The sequence below is a fragment of the Protopterus annectens genome, chromosome 12.part0 (genome assembly GCF_019279795.1).
Source record: "Protopterus annectens isolate FY-2018-M chromosome 12.part0, PAN1.0, whole genome shotgun sequence".
Lineage (NCBI taxonomy): Eukaryota > Metazoa > Chordata > Ceratodontiformes > Protopteridae > Protopterus > Protopterus annectens.
This window is the reverse complement of record NC_056746.1, coordinates 603,047,951-603,062,562: the sequence shown is the minus strand read 5'-3', so window position 1 is coordinate 603,062,562 and position 14,612 is coordinate 603,047,951. Positions and strand designations below refer to the sequence as shown.

The 14,612-nt window shown below is 37.8% G+C and overlaps 1 protein-coding gene across 1 annotated transcript in view; it reads right to left on the bottom strand.

The window, feature by feature from the left end:
- Window positions 1-14,612, bottom strand: part of LOC122816739 — a 1,006,513-nt gene that overhangs the window by 249,960 nt on the left and 741,941 nt on the right. Inside the window, exons 38-40 of the mRNA XM_044089733.1 lie at window positions 13,556-13,674; window positions 13,003-13,170; window positions 6,590-6,792 (exon numbers count right to left, since the gene is read on the bottom strand). Coding sequence (XP_043945668.1) covers window positions 6,590-6,792; window positions 13,003-13,170; window positions 13,556-13,674 — 490 coding nt within the window. The remainder of the gene's footprint in view (window positions 1-6,589; window positions 6,793-13,002; window positions 13,171-13,555; window positions 13,675-14,612) is intronic.

Sequence of the window (14,612 nt, the reverse complement as noted above, 5' to 3'; positions counted from 1 at the left end):
ATATATATATATATATACATATATATATATATATATATGGTTCTACCTCACATAAACGAAACACCAAAACACCGACAACGCAATCACCGAAACCACATAACCGACAGTACAAAAACACAAAATCCCACATGCCCGACAACGAAATAACCGATGGTACACAAACACGAAACCTCATACACTTCACACACCACAATCAACAAACAAAACACATTCCCGTCCAAAACCACATACACAACACAAGCACACCAAAATCCCTACAAACCCACACTAAACCTCACATACACAACTACCTACAACCCTAACCCAAACCCTAACCCTAAGGTCCGTCACTACCGCACACTTACCTGGCCAGCTCCCTAACCCTAACTCACTTATCCCGCCCCTAACCCAAACACAATCACTACCGCACACTTACCTGACCCACTCCCTAACCCTAACTCACTTATCCCACCCCTAACCCAAACACAATCACTACAGCACACTTACCTGACCCGCTCCCTAACCCTAACTCACTTAACCCACTCCTATCCCCACAGACCGTCAATATCCACACTTATCTTACTCGCACCCTAACGTCCGTCACTACCGCATACTTACACAGCCTTTTCCCATGTCAGCATCCTCGGCATCGGTGCTTTCATCCGTCGGGTCGGTCTTCTGCACTGTCGATCTTCTAGGTCCCGTCGCGTCGGTCTTCTGCGCTGTCGATCTTCTGGGGCTCGCGATTTCCGTGTCGATGTTCCGGCATGTCGTTTAAGTGAGGTAGAACCATATACATATATATATATATATATATATATATATATATATATATATATATATATATATATATATATATATCCATAACTTCCTGCTTGCTTTGCACCACTTTGAATGGCTTGGAGCCTATTAGCTTGGCTCCAGCACCTACACACTGTTACTATTATTATTATTAATCATGAAGTCATTTGGTAATTTTTGAGCTTCAGTCAGCTTTTCTGATACAAGAATGAACATTAATGAACTGGACAAAAATCTGTTAGTTTATTTGCAGCTGAGCAATGCTTTGTAATGCATTTGGTATGGGGAAGTAAACTGAGTATGAAATTAATGGAGGCCATATTATCACCTTTCTGTACAGAAATGACTGTTGATGCTTTCCATAGAGGTGACATGAGTCTTCCCATTAAGACTGTCTTATCCACCATTAAAGTGTGCTAGGTAATGACACTAGTCATCAGTCTGAGGTAGCTGTTTGGCAGGTTACTTGCATTGGTAACTGATTTATCTTCAGTGTACAGGGTAGCCTATTAGGAAGGTACTAACACCAGTATATCTAGAGTTCGGGTCTATATCACTTAGTCAAAGTGCTATAACTTCAACTGACATATGTTCGAACACATATGTCCGAAGTTATGGAACTTCATCTAGCTATAAAAAAATAAAAACACAATGGGCAAATATATAAATTGTTGTATGCAGGGGGGCAAGCCACCCTGCACCTCCCAGACCCCCATTACTTAAATATGCCAACTCAGAGATCGCACCACATTGAAGTGAATGGAAACCTTCGCTTATGGAGATTTCCATTCACACGCTCGAACATTTACAAATTCAGACATATGGTCTCGACCATATGTCGTTCGAAATTGTAAATGTTTGACTATGTGTCAGGAATTCTAGAGTTCATATGCTGGTGCACTTTCAGTGTTCTTCCACCAATAAAGTATGCTAAAAGAGGATGGCTATTTTCCTAGCATACCGTCATGGCTAGCTACTTGGTTTAAACCTTGGCTCTAGGTGATTTGGTTACATTGACAGCTGTTGATGTGACACCGTGACACCTTGTAGAAATCGGAAAAAAAGGGGCAGGTGATGATGATGATGATGATGATGACTGTGCATAGTTCTCCCATTTATTTATTTATTTGTATTTGTCTACCAGAATAGTCTGTCTCGGCAAAGTCCCTTTTCAGCAGAGCCCCAGGAAAAAAGCTCCAGTGGTCATATTTGTAAGACACAGACTTTACTAGCAGTCTAACATAAATTCTACAATTTCAGAGTTACACCTGTAAAAAAGAATTTATAATGTACAGAGGTTACTATATTCTAACACAGAGTCTAAATTTACACATTACAGTAGTTGAGAAATATTTACAATATACAGTGTCTCAGTGATGATGCGGTGGTGGTGCTGCGGTAGCGTTGTCGCCTCACAGTAAGACGTCCTGTTCGATTCTCAGCTAGAGCGTCTTCTGTGTGGAGACATGCGTGAATGGGCGTACCTTCGTTGAAGGTTGTGCTTCAGAGCTGGCAACTCGGCATGTAAAAATCTACTGCCAATCATTAGCGGACAGGAGTTCCGCTGTGGTGACCCCAACTAAAAGCCGAAAGACACACACACACACACACACACACACACACACACACACACACACACACACACACACACACACACACACACACACACACACACAGTGTCTCAGTGATGATCAAGCATCCTATAACTGAAGCAGCACAATACAAATTATACAAAGGCTTAGTGAGAGCTGTAATATGCAAGAGGGGTATCATAGGGGAAGTCAGAATACGATTTAACAGAAGAGGTAGAGAATAAGACTATAGCACAGAGAAGGAATCAGCGGTGGGAGATTGAGGATTGAAGTAAAAGGGAGATAATGAGAAGATGTGAGGTTGCAAGTTGAGCTGCTGAATATAATGCTAAATGTAATACAGAGACTGTAAACATGTATGTCTATCCAGGTGTAGAGCAACAACAGGACCATAAGTCCATCCAGTGTTGTATCAGCTGCTGTTTACTGGACTTTTGATTATTGATGAGTTTTTGTGATGATGGAGTTCGACATTTTGGAAACATAGAAAGAGTAGAGAGTGTCACCTGCTGAATTGTTAGATTTGGTTACTCCTTCATGAGGTGTTTGTATGTTGAATGATGCATTCTGCTTGGTGTATTTTGTAAAAGGATATGGGCCAGACTTGGGCATTTTCCTGGTTTGGAAATGAGTCTGTGTGATGACTAGTTATAAGAAGGCTAAGCAGTGGGAGTTCAGTACAGCAGAGTTTTTTAGAAGCAAATAGTGATGCAATTTGTAAGGTAAATTGGTTGCAAATTTTGCTAATTTGTTGTAGCACTGCTCAAGCAGTTAGACTGGCTATTGTGTAAATTGCTAAAAGTCGTAGTTCAAAAGAGAAGGGTTGGGAGTAAACAGGCCATTGATATGTGTATTCTGGCATCACCTGTCAATAAGGGTTTTATCCTGTAGAAGGTGCCATGTTTTTAATATATTTTTTTAGCTTATTTATGTGATAATTTCATTTCATCTTTTCATCAATAATATCCCTAGTAGCTTAATATGGGCTACTAGTTCTACTTTGATGCTATTTGAAGAAGTGAAGTAAAGGAGAGTTTTTGGATCATTGTATTGGTTTGTGCAAATAAAATTAGTTTAGATTTTTGGGGGTTTAAAAAGAACTGTGACTCAACAGAAAGGAGGGATTCTGGGCTATCTCTTGCAGTTTTCCTAGGCTTTTGACAGAGCAGATGAATGTAGAGTCATCTGCATACCGGATGATGATAGCATGCCTGTTGGCTTGATGGAGATCATTTATGAAAATGTTGAAGAGAAGTGGACCCAGGATAGGTCATTTTGGACACTCATGGATACAGGATGGAAGGAGGATATTACCATTTCACAGCCTGCTGCCTGTGTAGCTGATAAACTAGGGGAGAGAGGGGATGTGTCCAGTCCTAATTAACAGTTTGTTAAGAGGTTTCTGGTGGAAAACAGTACCAAAAGCCATATGAATACTGCCTTGGTTAGAGCAGAGATAGTGTAAGGATGTGGTTGAAATCTGTGCTGTGAAGAAGACAGCAGATTACTGTCAAGTACAATGCTGAGCAATTGGCTTTGAAAAATTTTTCAAGAACATTTGATAATGGGGGAAGGATGGAGATGGGCCACTAACTGGTGAGATTAATTAAGGTAGTACACTGGATATTTTCCAGATGTTTTGAAGGTAGCATTCTTTAATAAAACAATTTAATTAAGATGGTGACATGATAGGTTAAGGTGTCTCATGACATTTTGATATATTTTACTGGTAGGTGATCTGAGACAAGAGTTGTGGGTTTTAACTTGAAAACCTGTTTTGACAGTGGAAGTGGATATGGTTTGGAGGGATAGTTCAATAATAAAACCCTAGGCAAAAGAAGCAAATTATTAATAATTCAGAGCTTTACTCCCCTATGCTAAATGCCATAAACACTGAAATCTGAGATGACTTTCCCAAAATGTGCTTCAGTATAATTTTCTTAATTTTTATATATTTTCTGGCATTTTGGGTTGTTTTAGGTGATCCTAGAAGCATCATCCACTAAGTATAACTCATAACTTAATAAATAATTAAACATCAGTCACAATGTCTGAAATTTTTCTTGATAAATAAATCAAAAACCTACTATAGGAGACAACATTCTTTGTCTGATTTGTACTAATATTGCTGCCTCTTGCACTACTCTTCTGGTATCTCACTCCCCAGTGAATTGTTCCACCTTCATTTACCTACTGTGTGATCCTGAGTAAGTCACATGACATGCAGTGCTTTGGGCAGTTGGGAAGTTGGGCTAGGCTCCTTAATGGTCTCCTAGACTGCATGCCTAGTAACTACCTTTGAATAAAATGTTTTCATTGTTTATGCATGTAAGCAACGAGTCCTCGGGAAAAGTAAAGAACTGTGGGCAAACCACAACATATAGTTTAAATGGAAAGGTCATCATATTTATTTTATTTATTGGATAAAATGCAGCTGAAAGTTCAGCGATGACAAGTACAGATAAATGAGGAAAATTATAGGAGGGAGACAGCAAAAACAAAAACAAAAATGTTTCTGTGGCAGAATTCTTTCATAGGTCAAATTGGGATAATACATAAGAAGTACATTGTACCTCCTGAAAGAGGGCCATATAGGGATATTTACAATACAAGTTTGCTATGATGGTTTGTACTATTGTATTACATGCAGTGTGTTTTACTTTTACTTTTTTGTTTTCTGTATTTGGTGACTATCAAAGGAAATTCTCTCCACTGGAAAACACCACCACGAGAACAGAGTGCATTTAACAAAAGATCATCGCCCAGAGAATAACAGGTGGCATTTGTATGTTTTTGTCCTTACGCACTTCCCCTGCCAATGGCCATGGACATCCAAGGCACAGGTATGCAATGTATCTTTGTGAATGTGAGTCACCTTAGAGCATGAGTGGTGTAACTCCTCAAACAGCAGTGCCCCCCTTCTAGGCAAGTACCTTTGTACAGTTCCTGGTCTTCACAGAGGATCATATATGAAGTCTGGATACTGAACAAATGCACCAAAACCTTACCCTTCATACAGATCTCAGGGGGCAGCACCCCATCACTCCTTATCCTTTGTATGTCATCCATAGATCACACGGCATGCAGTGTCTCATCACTCTATATCCTTTTTGTTCCAATCCGTCCTATCCATAGATAGCTCAGTTAGCAGCTTCTCATCACTCCTTATCCTTTGTATGTCATCCATACATCACACAGCAGGCGGTGTCTCATCACTCTATATCCTTTTTGTTCCAATCCGTCCTATCCATAGATAGCTCAGTTAGCAGCTTCTCATCACTCCTTATCCTTTGTATGTCATCCATACATCACACGGCAGGCGGTGTCTCATCACTCTATATCCTTTTTGTTCCATTCCGTCCTATCCATAGATAGCTCAGTTAGCAGCTTCTCATCACTTCTAATCCTTTGTGCCCCAAAGTTATTTAGTGACTTCATTTCTCAGTGATTTGCCAGCAAACCACAATTTTATGAGGAACAGACCAAAAATATGAGGCATACATATGGACTTTCTGTGAAAATCTGGGCATTTGAGAAGTATGCTTCAAGCACTAGTGCCAGCCCCCTGGCACCACCTAGTATTCAAAAGGAGTAGGGGAAATTCCCTGGTTCTCTGGTCAAATTTACCAGTTAGTACCACCATGTCCCTCCTCTGAAAACAGGCCATTGGCCTAGTGGGACTAACCTTATCATCAGAGTATAAATAAATAAATAAGTAAAAGCATCCACTTCACAGTAGATAAACAAGGTGCAGAAGAAGAGGATGCCAGATGATCACTCTTATAGGTGTAAGGGCAAACTTAACGATGTTAGCAGAGCGGAGATATTCAAGAACAGTGTTTTAGTTTTGGTGTAGAAAAGATGGACGCTAATTGATAGATGGTACAAAATAAGCTGCAAGCAAAGACATTTTGAAAAGATACAAATGCAGCTTGTACAGGTACAGAGACCATATTAAAATAATGGGGCCTTTGCCCAGTAGAATTTGTATTATAGCTGGCCTATAAATGTTACTAAGTATTCAAAATGCTTTGTAACAAAATGGAGCAGCAATTTTTTTTTTAATTTTGCTTATAGATGCTAGTTTTGTTTGTATGGCTATCTAACTGCTGCTTTTTATTCATCTAGAAGTAATATGCCATATCCACTGTGACTTTTCCAATAATCATTGTTTATCAGTCCTTTAGATTTAATTTAAATTAACACTGCATACTTACATTACTTGGAATGCGTCACAGGAATCAGGAGTAAACAATGCCATTATGTCACTATTAGTACTTGGCATCAACAGCTGAAGCTTCTCCAGACAAATTGTCCAGTCGCTAACAGTAAAAGCAGATAAATAGAGTTCGAGGTCCTTCACAACTTGTGACAGCATCCTTGATCTTACTTGATCATTGCCGATGACAGTTAGACCTATCTGGAAAACATAATATTTAACTTTCATTACAATAGCACCACAATTCATTGCAAAGTGATCACCATTTTTTGTGAATTAGTTGAGAAAAGTATGTTGAATTTAAGGCCAATGTAATTAACGGACCACATTAACTTTAAAAAAGCTTTACTAATATTAAATATAACCATTTTGCAGCTCTTCACAGTCATCTCACCATTAGTATAATTCTTAGTAACATCATTCAAGGTAGTCACAGCACTTAAGCTTGTCTTTTACTATGACCCACTTCAAGAGCTGTGCCCTTCTCCTGTTCTGATTTAGTGCTTCTTGGTTTCAAATACATGAAAAGGTGCTACATCCTGATTATTTAAGAAGAGATTACAAAAAACCCATCATCTCAGTAGAACAAGCTAGCTATAGCTACTGATTAAAATGTATTCAGTTTTACAAGAAAATGGGCGGAGTCTAGGCGTGTGTGTGTGTGTGTGTGTGTGTGTGTGTGTGTGTGTGTGTGTTAGCACAGAGGATTAAAGCTCTAAATTATTAATTAACTGCTTTCTGTAACCAATGTGTATACTGTACAAATTCTTCCTCCTCAGGTTGCCTACAGTGTGACTCTGAACAATTTACTTTAACCAGTAATATGTATATATATAGGGAGAGAGAGAGAGACCACAATGCATCATTTCAAAACTTTTCCCACCTTTAATGTGACCTATAACCTGTACAATTCAATTGAAAACCAAACAGATCTGTTAGGCGAAAAAATATGAAAAATAAAAAGCATATAATATGCTGGTTGCATAAGTGTACACAACCTTAAACTAATACTTTGTTGAAGCACCTTTTGATTTAATTACAGTATTCAGTCTTCTTGGGTAGGAGTCTATCAGCGTGGCACATCTTGACTTGGAATATTTGCCCATCTCTTGTGCACAGCCCTCTTCAGGTCAGCCCACAGATTTTCTATTGGATTTTGGTCTGGGCTCTGGCTGTGCCATTTTAAAACTTTAATTTTCTTCTGGTGAAGCCATTCTTTTGTTGATTTGGATGTATGCTTGGGGTCATTGTCATGTTGAAAGGTGAAATTCCTCTTCATCTTCATCTTTCTAGCAGACGCCTGAAGGTTTTGGGCCAAATGTGACTGGTATATGGAACTGTTCATAATTCCCTCCACCTTGACTAAATCCCCAGTTCCAGCTGAAGAAAAGCAACCCCAAAGCGTGATACTGCCACCACCATGCTTCTCCGTGGGCATGGTTTTGTTTTGGTGATGTGAAGTGTTGTTTTTGTGCCAAAATACCTTTTAGAATTGTGGCCAAAAAGTTCAACCTTGGTCTCACCAGACCATAACACATTTTCCCACATGCTTTTGGGAGACTGGATGTATTGTTTTTAGCTGGGCCTGGATGTTTTTCTGTGTAAGAAAAGGCTTCTGTCTTGCGAGCCTACCCCATAGTCCAAACATATGGAGAATACGGGAGATTGTGGTCACGTAGTACACAACCAGTATTTGCCAGAAATTCCTGCAGCTTCTTCAGTGTTGCTATAGGTCTCTTGGCAGCCTCCCTGACCAGTTTCCTTTTGTCTTGTCATCAGTTTTTGAGGGATGTCCAGACTCCAGTTCTTTGCAATGCCACTGTTGTCCCATATTTTGTCCACTTTTTGATGACTGTCTTCATTGTGATCCATGGCATATCCAATGCTGTGGAAAATTTTTTGTACCCTTCTCCTGACTGATACCTTTCAACAATGAGATCCCTATGATGCTTTGTAAGTTCTCTGCAAACCATGGCTTTGGCTGTAGCAGGCGACTGAGTAAATGCCAGGAAAATCCTACTAGGACGGCTGAACTTTATTTGGGATTAATCAGACTCTTTAATTGATGGCAGGTGTATACCCAAGAAGACTGAATGCTGTAATTAAATCAAAAGGTGCTTCAACAAAGTATTAGTTTAAGGGTGTGCACACACAACTAAGTATTAGTTTAAGGGTGTGCACACCTATGCAACCAGCGTATTGTACATTTTTTAATTTTTATATTTTTCCCCCTAACAGATTTGTTTGTTTTTCAATTGAATTGTACAGGTTATAGGTCACATTAAAGGTGGGAAAAGTTTTGAAATGATTTATTGTGGTCTCATTTTTTTATATCCAAAAACCTGGCATTTTAACGGGGGTGTTACACTTTTTATATCCACTGTGTGTATACATATATATATATATATATATATATATATATATATATATATATATATATATATATATATATATATATATACATACATACTACACACACACACACACACACACACACACACACACACACACACACACACACACACACACACATACATAATGTACACAATGTATCCTAGTACCGAGGAAATACTGTTTCCTAGCCTTAAGGGTTTTGCACACTTTCCTTAAGGAAGAACAAAAAAAATTGGTTGCACACACTCTGACATGGGTGAAAGGATTCATCTATTAACTTAATAAATTGTGGTTTAAACAAGCAATAGCAGCCTGAATCCTGTTTACTTATTTTTAATAAGAACGTAAAGTGATCTTCACCATGAATTTTAGATAAGAAGGTGTGACAATGGTCTATTTTAGTAATTGTATGCTGATATCAAGAGTAACTTGTTCCTGCCAGCTTCCTATATATATATATATTTACACACACACACACACACACACACACACACACACACACACACACACACACACACACACACACACACACACACACGTTTGTTATACATATAGATATAAATTTTGTTATTCTTCTTCATTCCTGAGTTTTGTCTTGTAGTTCATTGATGTATGGGTAATAGCAAACACCAGGTTAGTCCTTTGCATAATGAATAAGTGAGGTGAGGCCTGAAGCATTATGGAGATAACTGACAAATATATTAAGGAACAACGGGCCTATTACAGAGCCTTGACAGACACTGATGTTAACACTAGCCTAAATCTACACTAACGTTCATATTGCCTCTAGACAATTTGTATTCTGTTACTTAGGCAACTATGGAATCATTTGCTTTTTTTACTAGAGAGGTTGAGAACTATGTGCTTACAGAGTAGTTTAGAATGACAGACTGTGTCAAATACTTTTGAGAGACCAGGAAAGCTGGTAGACACCAAAGAATTGCTATTATGGTGTTGGTTGGTGGCATTTAGGAAAGACACTGAGACAGTTGTTCTGCTGTGGTAAGTGTGAAACCCATGTTGGGAGCAAGACACTAGTCTTGGTCTTGGTCAAAGAGATACTGCAGTAATTGTGAATGAAGAGTTACTGCAGTAATTGTGAGTGAAGAGTTACTGCAGTAATTGTGAGTGAACGTGTTTTTCCAGTATTTTTGATAGAGGAGATAGTATGGCAATTGATCTGAAGTTACTAGGATCATTAGATTTTCTTCCTTTATGTAGAGGTACTATGTAACTTTGCTTCTAGATTTTTGGAACTTGGGATTCGATTATGGACCTGTTGATGAGTATGGCGATTAAGAAGGCTAGGGCATCTGTGACTAGTTTAATGAATTCAGCTGAAAGATTCTCAGCTGCTAAAATAGTTGGGTAAAGCTTAAGGAGGAGTTTTTTGATTGTGCTGGTTGAGGCACGTTGTATGGAGAAAGTAGAAGAGTCAGTGGGATTAGAGTGGAATTGAAGATACGGGGTTGTTCTGAAGGAGGGGAAAAAGCTGCATTGATGAAATAGGAGTTAAAAAAGCAGGCCACATTGTAATCAGGGTCATTGGGTATAGGGCTAGACTGGAATGATTTGCAATGAATTAGGAAATGGTTAACTAGTGTCCAAAACATTTTTGGGTTTATTTGTGGTCATCTTGTAAGTTAAAACTGAATATTTTTTTAAACTCAGGTTTTGAATTTGTTTGGTAGAGTTCTGTAGGATTTGAAAGCCTGGGGTGTCAGGTTTTGGCACCACTACATCTAGGTTCTATCTCTTTTCCACATTAGCTGTTTTGTGTTCTGACTCCTGAGCTAACCAAGATGTGGGGCTGGTTTTCACTTGTTTTCTTCGGGGGCTGGGGTGGCTGGCAATTCAGAATACCAAAGAAAATTGTGTTAAAGCTTTTTTGCTTCATCTAGGGTGAGATGTTTTAGATGATGCAAATTTATTTATTTATTTTTTTAGGTGCATCTATGAAAGAGGTGATACTGAAATGAGTTACGTTGAAGACTATATTATAGACTATATTATAGCGGGGAGGAGATAGGTTCTTTTTCTAATTTTTAATAGTATAAGTTTAGCAGTGGTTAGTAATGTTATCAGGTTGTGTGCCATATTGGGAGATTTTTTTGAAATGGACAGTAAGGATTCAGTTCAGTGTTGAGAAAAAATGTGAAGGTTTGTTAATACGGGCTGGGGCTTCATTCAGTTGTGTATCAGTGAATCAGTGAATGAGTGCTACATGAACTGTTAACAGTGGCAAAGTTAATGATGACATCACCAAGCATGATGTTTTCTAATATCCAAAAGAGGGTGTCTCCTAGTTTGGTGGAGTTTTTTTTTTTTTTTTTTTGGAGGGGGGATTATAGGACTATGAGAGGGATAGATGTCATTTGGTTTAGAAGACGTATAGTAATCAGTATTTCAATTATATTACATTTAGAAATATCTTAGGGGTATTGTTGGATGTGTAAGGAGTCCAGGTGCATGATAGCCAACTCTCCCCTGTTTTGACTATGTGACCTTGTTGAAGTAATTTCAGTGGCTTTAGTGCTTGGTTTTAGTCAAGTTTTGGTGAGGACAAAAGTGTCTGCAGCAAATTGTGATACTCAGACATGGAGTTCAGCTATTTTGTGGAGACATTTTGCATGTTTAAGTAAAACAGTAGTAATGGTAAGGGGGTATTTAAGTGAAAGTAATAATATGCATGTGCAAAAATGACCTGTACTTTATTTATTTTTTATATATTTAAGTTTGCTCAGGGTAGTGCATCTATCTCAGTGGACCAATTTCAGGTACAGGCTGGGAAATTACAATTACAGAAAACCAATTTGCAGACATGTGAAAGCAATATGCAATTTATCATAAAGCAATTTTGACACACCTTTGCATAAAAAAAGAGAACATTGCATTATATTTTATTTACATGGTTGTTACAAAAGTTACAACTTGGAGCTGAAGTTAGTTCTTACAGCCAGCTCATAAAGAGAAAGGTGTTAAAGAAAAGTGTGGGGTGGGGGTGGGGGGGTGAAAGTGGTTAGGATATGTGGTCAACTTGAAGACATTTACTTTGAGGTTGTTTTGGGAATGTGTTTTGAAATGTAGTCACAATTTTCTGTAAAATAACTCTTTTAGATGGAGATCCAGAGATTCTTATAGTTTAGGTGCTAAAATTGAAATGCATGGTTAATGCAATGCAACTTGGTTCTAGTGGTTGTAGAGCAGGGCCAGTGCAGGAATGAGCTTTTCGGTTATGGGAGATTTTTTGGTGAGGTCTTGATGCAAGGGCAGATTATGTTTCTAGAAGGAGGAGAGTGAAGAGTAATGGGTCAAACAGGAGGTCTATTCTTTGCTTTATTTAGACCCAGCTGGCCTTAGAGTGAAACAATGGTGTTTCTGAGGGGGAAGTGCGTATGAAGAATAAACATTTTATTTGTGATATATTTTATTTGGGACATATTTCCTTTTCATTGTTGGACTGACGTCTTTAATTATTCCAAAATCTGTGACTATTCAATGTACTTGAAAACACAAGTTATCCCTTTAATCTATTTACTTATTTACATAGTTTACATGTTTCACACACATTTTATTTCCCGCCCTTTTCTCATGATATACAATATGCACTATATAGAACAAACAGTGAGTCAGTAATCAAAATACTTTTGGAGAATCAGTACTTTCCTTTTAAATTTCAGCATGTCAGTCCCCCCCCCCCCCTTCACGTTTCCTTTATGCAGTACAAAGAATATTTTAGCTTTTTTTCTCACTGTGCATTCTATTGTCTACAAATTATTATTCAGTTAACCTCATAAAATACTAATATTTTCTGCTCTTGGGGCATACAGTATTTTATTCACTACTTCAGCTAGTGGTACTCCTTTTATTCTCCTGCTAGACATTCATTCACAACTAATTACTTAAGGAATGCTTACATTAATTACTATTTAATTACTAGAAATGATAGCATGAGCACAGAAAATGAACTGGCTTCAAAGTTAGCAAGTAACCATAAAATAAATAAATATCTCTTACCTCACCAGCTGACATTGCAAGCTCATCTAAGAACCTGTAGATTTCTGACATAGTCCTGTTTTCCATATGGTACATAATCTGGAAGACTGTTTCCTCATTATTCAATCCATTTGACTGCACAGTGAACTCTGCAAGTTGTTCAGGGGTCATAATATCAAGAATGGTAAACTATCAAAAGTAAAATAGCAAGAAAGTTTTAAGTAAACAGAAAACAGACATCTCAAGAGAAGACTATAATAGTGGTATAAAGTAAGAAACATGCAGATTATTTTTTTCAGAAAATATTTAATATGTGGATCAAAGTATGAAGATGAAGACTGACACTGAGGTTAACCACAGTAATAAAATGTAGATGCATACAGATCTATTATGTGATGACTCTGTCATGACAGAAGTGATAAACATACAGTCAATATTGTCTTCCAGAAAATAATATAGTTGTTTATGTGAATGGGAGCAAGGACACACGTTTTAACCTTACAGATAAGATGAACAAAATACATATCAGTTTATTATCTGGCACTGTTAAAACACATTAAAGATAGTAACTTACACCATTGAAGTTTCTGTACAGAAGAGGAAAGTCTTTGTATCTGGCAAATACACTGAATCTCCCAATGTTTGTGAATAACCAGGTTCTGCTGTCTGTTGCTGTACCTTTGCAAGAAATGCCTAATTAAATATAAACATTACAATTAAAATTGTTTGTCATTATAGTATTTAAAAAGTAGACTATTCTCTCAGGATGACCAAAGAGTTCAATAAATGTTGAAGAGTCAGACATAAAAATATAGAACATGAACAGATTTTTAAAGGATTTCTTCCCTCAGCCTAGTGACCATATAAATAATACTTCAAGAAAGAAAAATAAATAATAAAAAAAGAAAATAGCTGACAATTAAACACAGAAGAATTTAAGTTACTACTAGATTTTGGAGAGAAAATTCAGTAATCTCCTAGAAATCTGCACTGAGTACATGCTTTAAAGTTAAAGAACATTCCACATTAACCAAAATCAAATTAACAGCTGAGGTTCTTACCTGTGCCCTGGATCACAGGAATATCAAACAGAGTTCCCATAATAATGTGAACACAGGAAGACATCTTTCATGTTATTTGACTTGACTACAGTTTGCATTTTCATATTAGAATATCTTTCAGGTTTTCATCTGCATAGCTATATGCCTGGCAGAGTAACCAATGACATCTCAGTAATTGTTTATAGTATTTTTAGGGTTGTCTCTTTTATTCTAACATTATAAAGTAGGTAGGTGGTTGATAAATGTAACTCCAATTTCATGCCTCCTATTATCCCCAATTCCCCCTAAGGAAATACCCTCTACCATTTCTCCCCCAGCTATCACCAAAGAATATGTCCTCACTGCACACTCCAGAGCTAAGAACACTGCATCAGTAGGTCCTGAGTCCTGATAATATACCAGGATGCCTCCTAAATATATTGAAACATAACATGTCAGGCTCACTAGAATCTCTATTCAACTACAGCCTCCAGACAGGCTTCATCCTTAGGGAATGGATGGCTGCAATGGTCATCTCACTACACAAAGGCAGACCATCAACAGACCCAGGGAACTACAGTCATATATGCA